At 42.4% G+C, this 16,874-nt stretch overlaps 1 protein-coding gene across 5 annotated transcripts in view; it reads right to left on the bottom strand.

The window, feature by feature from the left end:
• Window positions 1–16,874, bottom strand: part of UNC13B (unc-13 homolog B) — a 198,376-nt gene that overhangs the window by 58,381 nt on the left and 123,121 nt on the right. For all 5 annotated transcript variants that reach the window (XM_086629933.1, XM_086629934.1, XM_086629931.1 and 2 more), the window contains 5 exons: window positions 15,205–15,432; window positions 14,753–14,894; window positions 4,540–4,709; window positions 3,532–3,647; window positions 1,411–1,574 (listed from right to left, as the gene is read on the bottom strand). In XM_086629933.1, coding sequence (XP_086486059.1) covers window positions 1,411–1,574; window positions 3,532–3,647; window positions 4,540–4,709; window positions 14,753–14,894; window positions 15,205–15,432 — 820 coding nt within the window. The remainder of the gene's footprint in view (window positions 1–1,410; window positions 1,575–3,531; window positions 3,648–4,539; window positions 4,710–14,752; window positions 14,895–15,204; window positions 15,433–16,874) is intronic.

The raw sequence follows: 16,874 nt of genomic DNA, 5'->3' as shown, positions 1-16,874 counted from the left end.
TCCTCACTGAGCTCCCAGACTAAATTTGGGAACTATTTTCTAAATGTTGCTTCCTCCCTAAGGGACTCATTGCAGGCATTAGCTTCTGTGCTAGTTAACTTACAAATGATTGTAACCAAAAAAGCTCCAGTGAGAGAATTTCACAGGAATTCATCAGTCAGTATTTCAGCTGAACACGATACTGATGCCTGAATGTTAACTTGCTTGCTACATGATATCTGTGTATGTAAATTGGTCATTTAGGCAACAGACAGACACATAAAATGGCTTTGTTTAGCTTGAAGAAGACTAGGCATGAGAACTTTATTGCTTAGCAGATAAGGGAGAAGATTGAGCCAGGCCAAAATCCTTTTAGAGGAAAAACTAAATGATAAGCAGCAATGCAGAGCAGCTACAGCACAGGAAATTCAAAGTAGGATTTTCTAATTTGGATTTCGACCACGAACTTCTTTCCCAGAGTAATATAACCTGAAGGCAAGAGCCCAGAGAGGTGGTCAACCTGGTAAATATTTAACAAACTGAAAGAGGCCCTGAGCAGTCTGGTCCAGGGTCTGAGCAGGGACTAGACCTCCAGAGCTACCTTCCAATTCTTTTCCACTTTGGCTTAATTAATAGGCAGAAAAGGTGTTTGCAAGGTGATGTAAGTACAGATCATAACTCATTCAAGGACCCAAAACTCAAAACTTTCAGCTTCTAATGTGAAAAAGTTCACTTTTGTCTGCTATATTTAATACAATATTTGAAAAAATAAATGAGCTAAACATAGCACTACTAGTCTGTAAGAGGAAGAATGGCTAATCCCAAATCCAAGTAAAAGTACAGCGACAAGGAAAACCTCTTTGAAGATCAAGAACTCCATCAGCCTAGCTCCTGAGAGGACAAATCAGTGGCTCCATTACTCAAACTTCCTATAAATGCCTTCAGCAACATCTGGGAAATTAGTGACTTCAAAAGACTCTATCAACTGACACAACAGATTTGTAGGACAAACACTTTCACAAAACCTCATCCCTTCTCACATCATCAGAAATCTTCAGTGGCACCCTTGGGCAATATGTTTTTAACAGAAGAGTGCTCAAATAGAGATTTTAGAGTCTTAAAACTGGAATGGCTAAGATATCAATAACAAAATGTGGTCACTTAAACTACCAAAGTTGGTGTAATTCCTTAGAATTAGTTTAAAACTGCTTAGATAGATGCTTAATTCCAGCACTTTGTCAGACATTAATCTATAGACTTTGAGGAAACCAATGATTCAGAGACAGACAGTCTCTTCTCGCTCACAATAAGCCATGTAAGGAGCAGCTGTCACTGCCAAGCCCTCCATCAGCAACGTGTTTCATTATTAACAGCCACATCTATTAGCTACACAGATTATCTGCACCAAAGAACACATGAAACGCATCTTACGTCATGGCCTGGTATATTGACTCAATGCCATAACGCATTGCAAATTCATCCACAATCTCTTGAGCTGTCTCATCAAAATACACCTTCCAGGCATCATCTCCTTTGGCATCAGGGATCTTCACCACCCCATTCCCTTGCACGTCTGTGAGATGGTGAAAGAGGTTCTGAAATACAAAACAGGAAACAAATGGTATGCAAGACCTCCAAGTGAGTTTCACGAAGAGCTTGGAACGGCCGAGAACAAGACATCAATACAAATTTCTTTGCTCTCCTCTCTCTTTCTTACCCCCTACCCACTATGTGTTTCTTTGCTTTTACCTTCTTTTCTTCTTGAGTGCTCCTAGCTGAAATTTTTGCATGCATACCTACAATTTTACCCAGCAGACATTGTGAATGATGCAGAGGAGGGCTTCAATGCAGTGAAACCACAGACTAATTAGTTTCCTGAAGCCTACACATTTCTGTTCTCAGAATGAAATGCCTTAACATGGACAAGCTATTTAAACTAGATGACGTAACAGCCCTGTATCAGCTTTGTAATTATTATTATATAGCAGAACAGTTCAAACAAATTTTTTTTTTTTGAAAAGGACATCCTTAAGATCACCCCTAACTACTAGACGCTTGCATTATTATTCAGCATAACCTTCCATTTTATCTAATGCTGCAAAGGCTTTCAGCTATCACTGAAATTGCACATTCAGTTCAGTGGGTTTCTCAGTAATCCTCAAATTCATGTCACTTACAGATTCATCAGCCTTTCAGACAGCTGGCTCCCTGTAGTAAGGGATGCAAAAGTCTAATGATCTCATTACGAGCTAGAGGACTCTGCTTTACACTACTATTTTTCCTGATTAAATTATGCTAGCTGTAAATCATCTTCATCTTATGGTACACAAATGAAAGAAGGTGATACTTAAAAAAAAGACATATCTGCAAAAAAGAAAAGCAGTAAGTGATCATGCATGTTCACAAGTTAAAACATGAAGCAGCTTACTAAACAGAAGCTATGCCTGAATTAAAAAACAATAAATATATATTGAAGGACACAACACAGACTACTAAAAGAAGCCTACTGATGTTTTTCTAAGCTTTGTATCTGTCTGTTCCCTGGTAAGGCCAGAAGACAACACAGGACTCATCTAGCCCAGTGTCTGGATAAATATGTTGTTTCCCACAGCTGAACATTTCTCTCTGTGATGCATTTGTCCTTTTCTAATCTAAATTTAAACCTCACTGGACCAAATGATACTCTTGTATGTCTAGTGAAAGTATGTCCCTGTTCCTTGCAGGGGGGTTGGACTAGATGGCCTTTGAAGGTCCCTTCCAGCCCTAACGATTCTATGATTCTACTCTTCCTTATTCAGGTACTTAGAGACTAACCCTGCCACCTTCCTTCTCTCTGGTACATGACTGGGCACCATGCATCTTTCTGCGACAGGATTTTCCTGATGTGAGAAGGGATTTTTTTTTTTTTTTTAGTCCTTCTTGTAAGCTGTCTCTGGATTTCTCCCAACTTCTGCAGCTCTGCCTGCCCAGCTCAGTCCACCCTGAGACAGGTCAGTATCCCGTAACTGCAGCTTATCTTCTGTTCCTCAACAGTTGTTCATAGCTACACACCAGCACAGCAGCACAGCACAATTTAAACCACTGATATATGCATCATTCAACAGCCAGAGCCAAAGCCCTCCCCAGATCAGAACTTACTCCTAAAGCACTTTAGTATGCTTTCTACATAAGACATAGGTACAGTACATGCTGAAAACGTCACTCAAGGAAATTCAGAGGTTTCTCCACATTAAATTCACAGGGGGCTCTGAGGCAGATCAATGCCTGATCTCTGCCTGACAGCAGCACAGCTGTGGCAGTGGGACAGACTGAGCCAGCCAGCATCCAGCACAGGGGAGACAGCCCAAAGCCGCCTCCTTTGCCTCCCTGACAAACGTGGGTCTAATGATTCAGAGCGTTCCAATGATTCAGAGTGTTCCCAGGCCTGCAGAGCAGGGAAAAGATAGCTCATCTAGGGCAAGGAGGAACATTTCAAGGAAACAAAGGTCGGAAAATTGCTTCTTCAATAGACAGAAGGAACATAGTGATGACTGAGCTGAAACTGCTTCTTACCTCATGAAGGCAAGTGTACTGAATATGATATGGAGCCACCTTCTCCTCGCCTTTGATTTCCACGCTTATTTGCAGGCGAATAGCCCCAGACACTGCAGACTTATCTGTTCTCTTCTCTAGAAGGAAAAATCATCAGCAATTATATGCATTGTTCACGTTCAGAGCAGAGCCATCGTGGGGTGACAACGCTGGAAAAGAAACTGCTGGAAGCTCAGGCTGAGCTTGTGATCAGAGTCACCATGGAGAAAGCTTTCTGACTTTTTTCTTTCAAAACATTGAATACTAAGTAGGTATCAGCAAAACAGCTGCCATGATACACCCTCAATATGACACATCTAGCTAGAACTATCTACATTTCTAGATGTAAGACAGCCTTGATTTGCTATAGGGTCTTAGACTCAGTCAGCTGAACTAGAACCACCAAGGACAGATCTCTTTTTTGAGAACATGGCTGACTGATGTGGAATTTGTTCCTGACTTCACCAAAGTCCCGAGCTCCTGGGAATTGCTGGTTGTCCCTATCAAGAAGATTTTGGATCTCCTAGGATTATTACTATACCTGTCAATCCAGCACCATCTGGTTACTTGCCAGTACTTTCTACAATGTTCTATTTCAGTCACTAGGAAAGGTCTCAACAGATTCCCACTGCACTGTACTTGCAGGTCTTATAGACTGGTAAAATGCTTGTGCTGGCACAAAAAAGGGAACAAGACAGGAAACGTGTCTGCAGCACAGGTGGAATTCAACCATGCTCCAAGCATTTTATCCATTGTACTTTTCAGTGCCTGACAGGGAAAAGCCATCACCCTTCTGACATGTTACACTCCTCTTCATTTCAACTAGGATCAAGGCCTTGCAGCTGCTCCGCAGCACCATCCTATGCCCCTTGAAATCATGCGAGCTTTTTTTTTTTTAACTTTCTTGCAAACTGTCCAGATGCACCCCGGTGCTCTCAAACATTCCCCAACTAACATATGACATACTTTCAATCCCAAAACCCTGCTCACCAAGGTTGTACCACACATCCATTTCTCCACTCAGAGTACGGACTTCAATGATTGTCTGCCCCAGGAAATCATCCGACTCGCGTTTCAGTCTCTGCTTGACACGAGACTTGATGTCATCATCTTCATCCCATACTCGCACCTTGATCCGGTCAGAAGAATTATGGCACTCACTGCAAACAAGACAAATATAAAGTTGAAGAGCACATAATGCAGCCAATATTTATATGCTACATGCTTCACCCTCTTCTTGACCCACTTGTCCAACAGTAGAGGGATGCATAAAGAAAATGTAAACAAATGCCCATTTATTTAGAAGCGGAGTGTCTGACAGGAACTACACAGCTCACACACTCTGTATGCTCCTGTGACATGGTAGATACTGCACTTCAGATGCGTGCCAAAGGAGTGCCCTGCCCTAACCACAACCACCAGCTTCAGACGTGCTAAGTGGCTGTGACTCTCCTGCTCGTCCTCACTCTCAGCAGCAGCTGCCTGAACCTGGGAATTCTCTTCACTGTTGTGGCTTTTGCTGCAAAACTCACAAAAACCTGGCGATAGCTATGCTGGTAAACTCAGCATACACAGCCCAAAAATGCCGATGAGCACCTCACTGGTTTCTGATAGCTCTCCCCATTGATGACCTTCTGTCCAGCTGTAGGTGTTTAAAGGCTACTTGTGCTTATGCATGCGCAGCATCTAGGATGGCACAGTCAAGGCCTATGACAAACATCCTTCATGCTGTTTTCTAATGAAAGATAAATAGTTCAGGTAGAGGTAGCACTCTTACTTCAGGATAGTCACAAAGCAGTAGTGTATTAATGTACAATACATTACAATCAGATCATGTAAACACTGCCTGTGCCTGGGAGGAAAGGGTGGGATACAGTAGTTACAAAGTTGGTATTTAATTACTAGAATGGGTTCTGCCTATTATTCACAGCTTGGAATGATACTTTGTGCTCTGGGCAGATCAGTAAAGACATTTCCAATAAAACCAAACAGTTTACTGTTTGCTGACTCAGCACCCTTCAGCTTAATACACAGGCAGAATTCACAGCCTCCCCTTCTTTTTAGGTGTTCAGATACCTTTTGTACATCCAAACAGGCTTCTGGATGTCAGAAGTGGATAGAAGAAGCTTATTGTAAGAGTTCTGCTCATTTACAGGGCATGCAATACAATAAAGCAATTTGAATGCTCATATGAAACCATGACAAGGGTGATTACTCACCATAACCACTACAAATGTCTGCCCTCAAGGAAATAAAACCTATGAAAACAGGCAACTTCTGTTGAAGGCCTGTTTTCCAGCCTTTTTAACATTAACATGCTGCATCTGTTGCTAAGCAACAGGGAGAAGGAAGAAATGGGTCAGAAGAGATCTGCTAAGTCCGGTCAATAAGACATGGCAGTGACTGGTATTTGCATGCCCTCTACCAAGAAATCATTTGGGCTCTTATTGCCACCATTGTGATTCGGGACTGCTTAAGAGACGTCCTGCAGCTCTTACTGATTTTTCCAGTACAGAGGAATAGCTGGGAATTATACAGAGAAAGCTAGAGGCAATTCCATGCAGTTCTGATCACAGGCAGAGAGCATCTCTGCTCCCTGCTTTTCCTGTGCAATGAAAGCTGTATTTAGAGTTCAGAAGAAAGAAGGTTCAATATTTCTCTCCTGCCTTTACTCTCCCCTTCCTCCTCCTCTACTTCAAGGATGTATTCTTTAAGAAAACCATGCAGCAAGCATTCACAAGCAGAGAACGCTTGAACTGCTGCTCTTTGTAGCTCTTAAATTTATCCAAGGGCATTACCATATCTACCAGCAGCACAGCATAAGCACGTAAAAGAAATCCTCTGTTCTTAGCACGGCACGCTAATGTACATCCTGCCAGCACCGTAGAGGCTCAGTGTTCAGAAGTGCATGGGTGCCTAAAAACACAGGCTGGCACAGTGCCATTTATAAAGCACCAGCAAGTTCGCTCCTGACTTCTTCAGGCTTCACATTCTGGCTCACCAGTTCTTTGTTAGATTTGATTTCATTTCTTTGCTACCAATGGTCAGAAACTTGCTCTATCCTTTCAGAAAACATGCACTGTTTAGACCTGAATCTACCTTAGGCAGTCCTACATGCATCATCCAGTGCTCCTGGAGTGGCAGTTATCATCCTTCACTCAGCTACAGCAGCACAACTCACTGCTGAGTGCTACAGGAAACTTTCCAGTAGCATTTACTGAGCTACAGAAGCTTCTATTTTACCACACCTTTCTCTGTTGTTTTTAAGAGAATGCTGAATTTGAATTCCATATGCTGCTCCTATGCCAGAGAGAGAGCCTTATCACTTGCTCACAGCAGCTGAAAGCCTTGGGCTGGTGGCTTACCCATAAAACATCACCATCTAAGTCTGTAGGAATCACAATCCTTGCTTTCAGTGAAGACAGACAGTTGTGTCAACACTGGTTCGCTTTCCAGAGAGCACCCCAAAACAGAACCATGAATATTGGGGGACTTGGGTTTGCTGACCGACAATACGCTTTCTAACTAACGAGAAATAGTTTCCAATTTGTGACAGCATCACAGCTCCATAAGGCTGTGGCTAACGAGCTCTGCTGCTAGAAACCTTCCCTTTCATTAATACAGGAGCTGGCACATTTCTAAAGATACCTGCCCCACTTCTTGCTACATTTTGTGAAGCTGGATTTCACCACGTGCACACATACATCTGTCCAGTCTCCCACAGCTGAGCTCGCACAGCTTTCCCGAGAGGACGCAGAGAGAAGAAACACTCTGTGACCCTATTGCAAGGAAGAGACTACTGAATGCTTTCAGGTCCATTTCAGAGTGCGAGAGACTGGAAACCAGGTTCCCTTTGTACATGGCTGTGAAATTGTATCTTTCTTCTATGCCCATATTGTCCTGGTGTTTGCAGTGGTATCGTTTATATAAAGAACTTACTTTTACACTTCAAGGTACCAAATAAAGTAACATTTTCAAGAAATAGCACACTAAATATTTAAGAAAAATTAAAATAAAATAAATTGTGGGTTTTTTTCCATTAAATTTTTCTGCCTGAAGCCAGTGGTTGCAGGAGCAGTGGAAGCAGTTGACCTGGTTCTGCTGACTTGCTCTCCACCCTACTATCTACCTCCACCTCTTCTGTCACGTTCCTTTTTGGCCTTACCCAACCCCAAACCACCAGCTTCCCACATACATCCCCTGTGCTGTCAATACTCTGGCATCTTCCCATGCCCAACTAGCAGCTAGGCTGAGGGGAAGCACGCGAGCACATGAAGCGTAGTTAATTCTGATCCGCACACGCAGTGGCATGCCCACACACACACTAATTGGTGTATTGGTGGCTAAACAGAACAGGCAACTGCTGAATTTACATTATAGTGCCTCCCACAATGAAGTTAGTAATTTGTATCCCTCTAATCTAGCTCCAACTTCCACAAAAAAATTGCAGAAAGTGATTCTTAGTTCTGAGATTTCTGCCCATCTATAAAGGTTGTCCCAGATTGGCTCAGATGAAGTCAGGGGTCTGGGACAGAGTATTGCACGTGCCTCACATCTTCTGAAAAGTGGAGAAAAAGTGTCTAAATACGACCAGAACATCGCTTTTGAGCCAGTGATTCATACTTTGAAGCAAAAAAACCAGTAACATTTGTGCTGAATTTGCTAATCATTTGCTGGTTGCGCTAAGAACATTTGCAGGGCTGTTACTTAACCTCCACAGCGCACGAACACTAAAACCAAAGTGATAAGCCTTGTCGAGTTGCAGCAACACTGACACTTTGCTGAAGTTCTGTCGTAAGAGACACAAAGCTACACCTACAAAACCACGTGTCCAGCAGTTCACAAAATTACCTTTACCCACAGTACAGATCATACATTTAAAGTATGAAGAGTGTCAAACTGAAAATCTATAACCTTCTGACACCATTAGCTGATGTTGGTGAACCTACACTCATGAAGACAAACAGTCTGGTAAATGATCATAAGGGTTTTTTAAGGTCCATTTGTGTCACATCTGCATGAATGTTTCTTCCCAATCAATTTCTCATCTCCGGTGTTACCAACATGTTAACCCTCCAGGACACAACAAGTCCTCAGTTTCATTCCACTAACGCTGCAGTGATACCTAGACTGCGCATCTCTAAAATGCACCGTGCAGATTAGAGAGGCGGGATGTCAACAAGATCTTACCACTCCACATAAACATGTTTATTCAAACCATGTTGTCTTCTTCTGTTTTCTGCCAAAAGAACAGGAGAGTCCAGAGGCCTCCAACGCAGCCAGGACTCCAGTGGGCTTGGCAGCTCCCAGAGAGGAAGACAGCCCCTACCTTGCAGAGCTGACAGACTAACGTAGACAAAAGGCAACAAGTAGATGTAGCAACTACAAACAGCAGAAGTGAGGGAGCAGAGGCAGCAACAATATTTTTAAGATTTAAAAGTCAGTCAGTCAAGCCCAGAATTTTTGTTGTGTTTTCATATGAAAAGGATACTTATGCTTCAAAGAGTCTAGTGAATGTCCATATGGCCATATTGTGTGAGCAGTTTCCTCTCCACACCACAGCAGATGTAGCTCTCAAGAACAGCCTGTAAAGTTTTACAGTCGAGTGCAGGGAACATTTCATGCAATGAGAGAGAAAGAAAAAGTGCAGAGCTAATAGCAGAAATAATGGATGAGAGTGCAGGATGTGAGAAAATGCACAGGAGAGAACAGACCAGCAAGACTTTAGGACCTGTGATCCTTTTATGAGGAAAGTTTAGCTTCTGAGGAGCCAAGCCTCAAAAAAAGGCAAAGTGATTTTCTGGAAAATCAGAAAGGAAGAAGCAGTTGTAGCAACTAGTATGAGAAAGTCCAGTAAAGAATTATAACAACATACACAGAAGGAGCAGGAAAAAAAAAAGTTGTCTACGGGAAACGGTCTGGCTGAAAAAGCAGGAAGATTTGGATGTGGTTCAAATGAAGTGTCTTGACATCGCAGGGTTCAACTGGCAGCTCTGTTGTGGCCAACCTCAACAGGAATGGAAGGCAGAAAACTTCACAGGACAGGTTAATTTTTAAACAATGCCAAGTCTCCTCTATTAGGGAGAAAAAAAGGACAGTGGAGAAGACACCAAAGGCAAAATCAGAGTGGTAAGAGAAGGAAACTGAAATCCTTAGCAACTTAGAAGTTAAGCACAACAGCCCAGCAACATGCCCTGAGATCCATCTGTTGCTGTCTAAGAACAAAGAAATTAGTTTTCTGTTCTTACCAGCATGAAGCTCTTTTCTTAGGGGAGGAAGCACAATTATTTTGCTGTTACCCAATGCTACAACACCAACCAACAAATTAATGGTGCCGCTCTCCTAACTACAAAGAGCAGATAAAGTGATTCTGAGCATTACATCCTTAGCTACATTAACTCAGCTTCCCCACGGGCGCTTGCCACAAGACATCAACTCTGCGTTCAAATTTAAGCTTCACATTGGTAACTGAGCAGGGAAACAAACTTTTATTTTATAATAAAACAGGATTTTATCAGAGCGCCAGTTTTATTTTATATATTTTTATCGGAGTGCCAGTTTTTATTTTACATATAAAACGGGATTTTATCAGAGTGCCAGTTTCAGTATCTGCAGTACCTGGAGAATAAAGAAAGCAAAACAAACTGAATGGCCCCTGCCATGCAGTGAAAGGAGGCTGAGGGTGCAGAGTTACAGTGACATTTATGAACGCAGTGGTCTCAGAAGGGGAAGTCTAAAACGCAGCTCTGGAACAGTCACATATAAACCACAGAGATAACTGAAAGATGCTGAGTTTGATAACAGGCTCAGCAGATGAAAGGAAAATTGAGGAACAGAATAGAAGCTTATGAGTGACAACCCAGTGGTTAGCTATGCAATAGTACCATTCCCAAAGGATTAACAGGAATGTGTACCATGCAGGGCTCTGCATGTCCTAGTAAAATATTGATTATCTGCTAGCAGGAGGCAACGCGTTTATTTTAACTCAGTCACTCTTCTGCAGTGAGAGAGAACAAACATGCCTCTTGCAACCTGTTCAGTGACGATGTAATCTGTTCCAGGCAGTGATTTCACACTGACCATTCAAAGTTTCAGACACAGCTGTATTCAGACAATACAACTGAGGGAATATTACTGTAAAATGAACAAGTCATTTTGTGCCTAGGCCAAGGAAAACAGCAAAGTCCTGTTTGAATCCAGGAACTTCTAGTGCTCATGATCATTAAAGACGGAGGCAGTTCCTGAATAAAAGGTACAGACAAGCCTCCAAACAAGCTCAGAGCTCTCCCTTTAAAATAGAAACTCTGTCCTGCAGTCAAGCTTATTCTCATAAACACTGTCTGCTATCGTAACCCATTCAAATGGATATTCCTCTTCAGCCTTTACAAAGAAAGATTCTAAGAAGCTTGTATTTTCTACTGACAGTCTAAAACATGTCTAAATGGGGAATTAATGTCTTGTTCTAATTGCACTAAATAGTGCAAAAATATCTTCCCTCTAATGTTACTGGACCGTTTCCTAAGGAAACGAGAGTTACACAGACTTGTTATGAAAGCTTCTACGTTCCAACGAGTTTTGTGGAAAAATTACAGCTAGAAGAGAAACCCCTACCAGCTGCCATCCCTGGAAAGTCTGCAGCCACCTGGCTCTCATGTACCAACCAATCCAGACAACTCGGAACCAACTGCAGGCAGGACATGTGCTGCCTTCTGTCCAGCCACAGTTAAGGGCAAAGGAAGAGAGCTGAGGGCACAGAGGAGAAACACACATGGTAAATGAAGGAGGCTACCTACAAGCCTGCTTATCATAATTATAGGGAAAGGGATCAGGCATTATTGCAGAAGGGGAATGCGATGTAGAGTCAAGGGAAGAAGGGCTTCCTTAGTGCATGGTCACAGAACAACGTTCCTGTACTGCAGCAATGGCTGGAGTCCTCCATCAAGCTTCGTTCTGCCAAGCATCACACAAGTGTCTGCATCAAGCCTGCAAAACCTTGAACTGAGCAGAAAGATCAACTCCTTATATTTTCATAGGTCTTCAGACTCCAAAGAAAGATACAAAAATCTCTCTATAACAACACATTTCCTAAAGCTAAAGATCTAAATGCACAGAGGTAATTTTCAGAAAGAAAGAGGACTCGCAAATCACTTGCTCAGACAACATGAATATACTCCAAGAACTGATCACTAATCTAAGCAGATGCCTACAGTGACACAGGCTAGTTATGACCTAAATAGTGCTTATAATGAAAACCTGAAGTGTTTTCAACCTTGCTGTGGTGGGTTGACCCTGGCTGGACGCCAGGTGCCCACCAAAGCCGCTCCATCACTCCCCCTCCTCAGCTGGACAGGGGAGAGAAAATACCATGAAAAGCTCACGGGTACCAGATAGTGACAAGGAGAGATCTCTCACCAATTACCATCACAGGCAAAAAAGACTTGACTTGGGGAAAATTAATTTAATTCCTTACCAATCAGAGTAGGGCAATGAGAACTAAAATCAAAACTTAAAAACACCTTCCCTTCACCCTCTCCTTCTTCCCATGCTCAACTTCACTCCCAATTTCTTTACCTCCTGCCCCACCAAAATGCAGAGGAACAGGGAACGGGTGTTGTGGCCTGTTCATCACACATTGTCTTTGCTGCTCCTTCACCATCACGAGAAGGACTCCTCATACTCTCCCTCTGCTCCAGCATGGGGTCTCTTCCCATGGGAGCCAGTTCTCCATGAACTTGTCCCACGTGAGTCCTTCCCACAGGTTGCAGTCCTTCAGGAACTGCTCCAGCATGGGTCCCTCCTGTGGTGTGCAGTCCTTCAGGAACAGACTGCTCCAGTGTGGGTCCCTCACGGGGTCACACATCCTGCCAGAAAACCTGCTACCACCATCACTGATGGGCTCAGCCTTGGCCAGCAGTGGGTCTGTCTTGGAGCAGGATGGCATTGGCTCTGTGGGACATGGGGAAAGCTTCTGGCAGCTTCTCACAGTAGCCACACCTGTAGCCCCCTGCTACCAAAACCTTGCCATGCAAACCAAATACACGTGCCTTTTCTAAAATACAGTTCTAAATCTGGACTTCCAAACTGGGTCAAGCCTACCACAACATTTTTTTCTGGAAATACATGGAATAGGAATAAAGTCATATTTCAGGAGAGGTATTTAAGTTAATATACTTTTCCATCCATCACTGTAAATACACACAGAAAAATTATTCGAAACAGGCTACGGCAGCCTTAAAAATGTTAAAACCTATTTAAGCTGCTTTTAATAAACTTTACTGAGTCTGTAAAAAGAATTATATCACTCAGCTGTACATAGTCTGCCTCAATTCATGCCGTGGATTACAATAACAATGCTATAATTATAATGACTGATGTCATCTGATGACACAGATTTCTGGCTCTTTATCCAGCCTTTGAAAAGACACTGGAACTGCGATTGTACAAAAGATACTGGCCACCTAATGAACACCAGCTACAAACAAGTCTGTCCACCAAGCCAAACAGAAAAGGAACAGCAATTGTTGGCTTGGTATGGAATGGGTATTTTTGGCCTGCATATTTCGATTTAAATTTCCATTTGATTATCGGGTAGAAAATTTCAGAAATTATAAGAGTTGTAAGCTGAAAAAAGATCCATAAATGCAAAAAAGGAAGATGGGCATGTAAAAGACCAGTGCTGCATATACTTCTAAATGACTCTCTCCTCATCCAGCACAAGATGAGCTTTGACATCTAGTAACGAAATGAAGAATTGATTCCAGTACTCAATGCTCTTCTGCCATCGATCTGGACACTGTTCTCATTTTCTTCATCTCCTCCTGCCATTCCAAGGCAATTAAAACAAACACCTAGACGTAGGCAAGATAGAAACTAGCATCAACTCTAATGTCCAACAGCGTATTATCTGCTGAATCACAGACATGGCGATAAAATATAAACAGTGGCACCATTAAAACTGTGACATTTATCGCGTTGTGCTATCTATCTTTAAACACAGTATTTGCTGAAGCTCCTAAAATTAGAAGGGAACACACTGCAAATACCATGGTAACTACTTGGCATGGTAAATCAAGGTCCTTAAGGCTCCCACACAGACTTATTGCTATTGTGACTAGAGTTATCCAAACAGCACCTAAGCATACTTAGTACTTACCAAGCAGGAACGTTACCTTGGATTAAGCTAAGAATAAAACCAAGGGTTTACTTGCTCAAAATAGCACCAAGATTTTTCTGATGTTAATGAGTTGCTCAAAACCACTTTAAAAATAATTTTGTTTGTACTGCACATTGTAAAGACAAAGCTGGGCTGACATAAGTCTGATTTTAAAACACAAACAAATTGCAGTTTGCAGAGAGACCTCCCTCTAAACAGTTTAGGAAAAAGCAGAGAAGATAAAAAAAAGAAAGAGAGAGAAGGTACAAGGGAAGAGCTTACACACTGAAGGAAATAAAGATGTTTGAGGTTGAATGAGATCATCCAGAATCTTTGGAAAATACCTGCTTGCTGGATTTCATGTCTCCGCTTTGTTTTATAGCATGTTCAATGATAAATTGAGGGTACTGTTTACTTATTCAATAAAGGCAGGATGGAATAATACATTCTTCAGCCTTCTGAGAGTAGTTGATATCTAAAGAATTGTGCCTCCAGCCTTTGCTTTCAAGTCAGACATGGATACATTGCTCATCTTGAAAGCAGATAATCCCTCGAGCCGTTGTTACGTTGACTTTCCAGAACCCAAAGGAGACTGGTAGTGTCACAGACAAATGACAGACAATTAACTACCATTAACCTTTGCTGGTCAAACACTAGTAGCAGGTCACAGCAATAGGTCACAGGTAGTTTGCTTCGTCTTTTATACTACAAAGAATTCTGAATGTATGTCTGTTGTCCAGGAACAAAAGTCAGAGAGTTCAAGATTTTCCTTTCTTTTTTAGCTTTCTCTAGAAACATCAATACAAAAGTGTTCACAGAGCAGACAATTTATATCTACACAAGTAAGACATATGAGACGAACAGGTGTGCACTACGTACACTGTTAAAGACATCAACCCACCAGATGCACACACGACGCTGAGTGGAAATAAAACCATCATACAACACAGGTGATGTGGGAACGCATACTGACAGAGAGAACACAGCTGTCGAAGCACAGATTGTACAAACAGGCAAAATGGGGCTGAGAGTCCTTGTCAGAGCACTTACAAGTAAAACTTCTCTTCCCATACAGGATTCAGATTCCCAAAAATCGTTTTTGTCCTCTTCTTCGTTTTACCCACTTGAACGGTTACGTACGGATCGCTGGAGCCAGTCTTGTCTTTGGCCTGCAGACCCTGAGCACACACCACTGGAAGGAAAAGAGAAGGGTTACCACCACTGTTCAATAAGACAATGTGTCCACACACCATGTGAAGCAGCAGCTTAGAACAGCCAGAGAAAAAGGAATATCACTCAAGAGAGCTTTTCTGATGAGTCTCAGCTCGTGGTGCACTATAGGGCCTGGGGTAGGAGTATCTCCGCCTGCTACCTGTACACTGAGCAGAAAGAGACAGAGGTCAGAGAAGCCCTTCTTCTCCCTTCTCTCTAGCTTCGCACCAACTCTCTCTTACCTTGGACTCCCCAGTGAGGCCAAGAGAACCCATGCCTCCCTCACTCACCAGTGATTGTGATCTTTGCTGACCATTTTGAGGTGCCATCAAGCACGCTCTGCTTCACTGTCTTCATCTGCTGAGCATGTGTCAATTTGCTCTCACAGAACACATCTCTTATCAAGTCAAAGATCTCTGGCTTGTTCCGCTCCCGGATTTTCATGCGATCTTTCATTGCCATGATGAAATTCTGGGTTCGGTCTTCAGCTCCATGCTTCGAGCTCTTCTCCGCTGCTCCTGTGCACCAGAAAGTACACAAAGCTTATCAGAAACAGGCAAACACAAAGTCATGTTTCATTGAATTTGGACCGCAGGATCAAAGCCATGACGGCTCTTGCTACTGACTTTTATAGTCAGACTCCCCTCATTTCAACAAAAACACAAGGTAATCTGGATCAGTCAGAGCTAGGAGAGGATAACAGAAGGTGAGTGCCCAGATTTCTCTATAACCTGGGACTAGGTTGCTCCCCTGACAACAGGCCTGAGTTTAATACCCTTGCAGCTGAGGAAGACCCAAAAATGAGGTTCTTTAACAGCAGACATCAGCATGTCCCCTCCTCTCATCACCTTGCTTTGAATAAATAAATCCCTGCTTGGGCACGTACTAAGAAGTGGACATAGGACCTGCATTACAAATAGCATCTATGAGCTTGTCTCAATGATGCACCTCAGCACCACAGAAGAGCGGAAGCTCAGATGGACCAACATAGTCAGCATTTCCTACTGATGTGTGCCACAGGATTCCCCATTCCACACAGAGTCATTGCATAATCCATGTCCTATTCTTCTGTCAGGAACCACTCTGTCTGGATCAGGCCATCAAGCTGAAGGCATCTGAAGTGCCTCTCTAGATCCCACTCTATTTTATTAGCTTATAAGGAGACAACTCAATCTATTCTTAGAACTTCATAGGCATAGTAACTACAAATACCTATAAGGTAGCAAATCCAATAGTTAAAAACTTGGGCCACCAGAAGTATGGGGCACTAGTACAGTATCTAGCAGCTGGAATCACAAGAGCCACGCACAGGGCTTTGTACTACACAGGTATTTAACTGTAACTGGAAAAGGAGAGGCCTCTGGTCACTTGCGTACCTCTTACAAAATTTAAAAGTTCACATAATTACGAGATAAGAATGCTCTCACAACCAGCTACTCCCTATTCAATTTTGACAGTCATGTTTGCTGTCAAAATTCAGCCACTGTTATGTCAGATGTGAGGCACGTGGTCATGAAAGCACTGACATGAGCTAACAGGGCAGACAAACCACGGTGTGAAGTGAAAAGTAGGAACTCAACGCTTCACACAGTCTCTACGTGCAGTCTGCAGTGATTTCAAGTTATGATCTTAAATCAGATTAAGTTAAACCAGTACAAAAGTCCTGTGAATACATTCAATCATGATATTTCTGTTTAATTTAATACACTTTTGCTTGTTTTTCTTTTCTAGGATAGCTTAATTAAAGTAAGCTTTGTCCTAGAAAAATTATCTTCATCCAGGTGTTCACTAAATATCCAATTACCTTAAAAATAAGCATCAAGAAGGTGCAAGCGTGTGCGAAGAGAGCCATCAGTCACAAAGATACATAAAACTGTTTTCTTCTGGAAGAAGTGGGCAAATATGACATCTGGAGCACCTTTAATGTAATGCATGACACCTTTGCATATGAAACAGTTTC

This window comes from Tauraco erythrolophus, chromosome Z (genome assembly GCF_009769465.1).
Source record: "Tauraco erythrolophus isolate bTauEry1 chromosome Z, bTauEry1.pri, whole genome shotgun sequence".
NCBI lineage: Eukaryota > Metazoa > Chordata > Aves > Musophagiformes > Musophagidae > Tauraco > Tauraco erythrolophus.
Note: the sequence above shows the minus strand (reverse complement) of the source record. Positions and strands in the feature narration are given on the sequence as shown.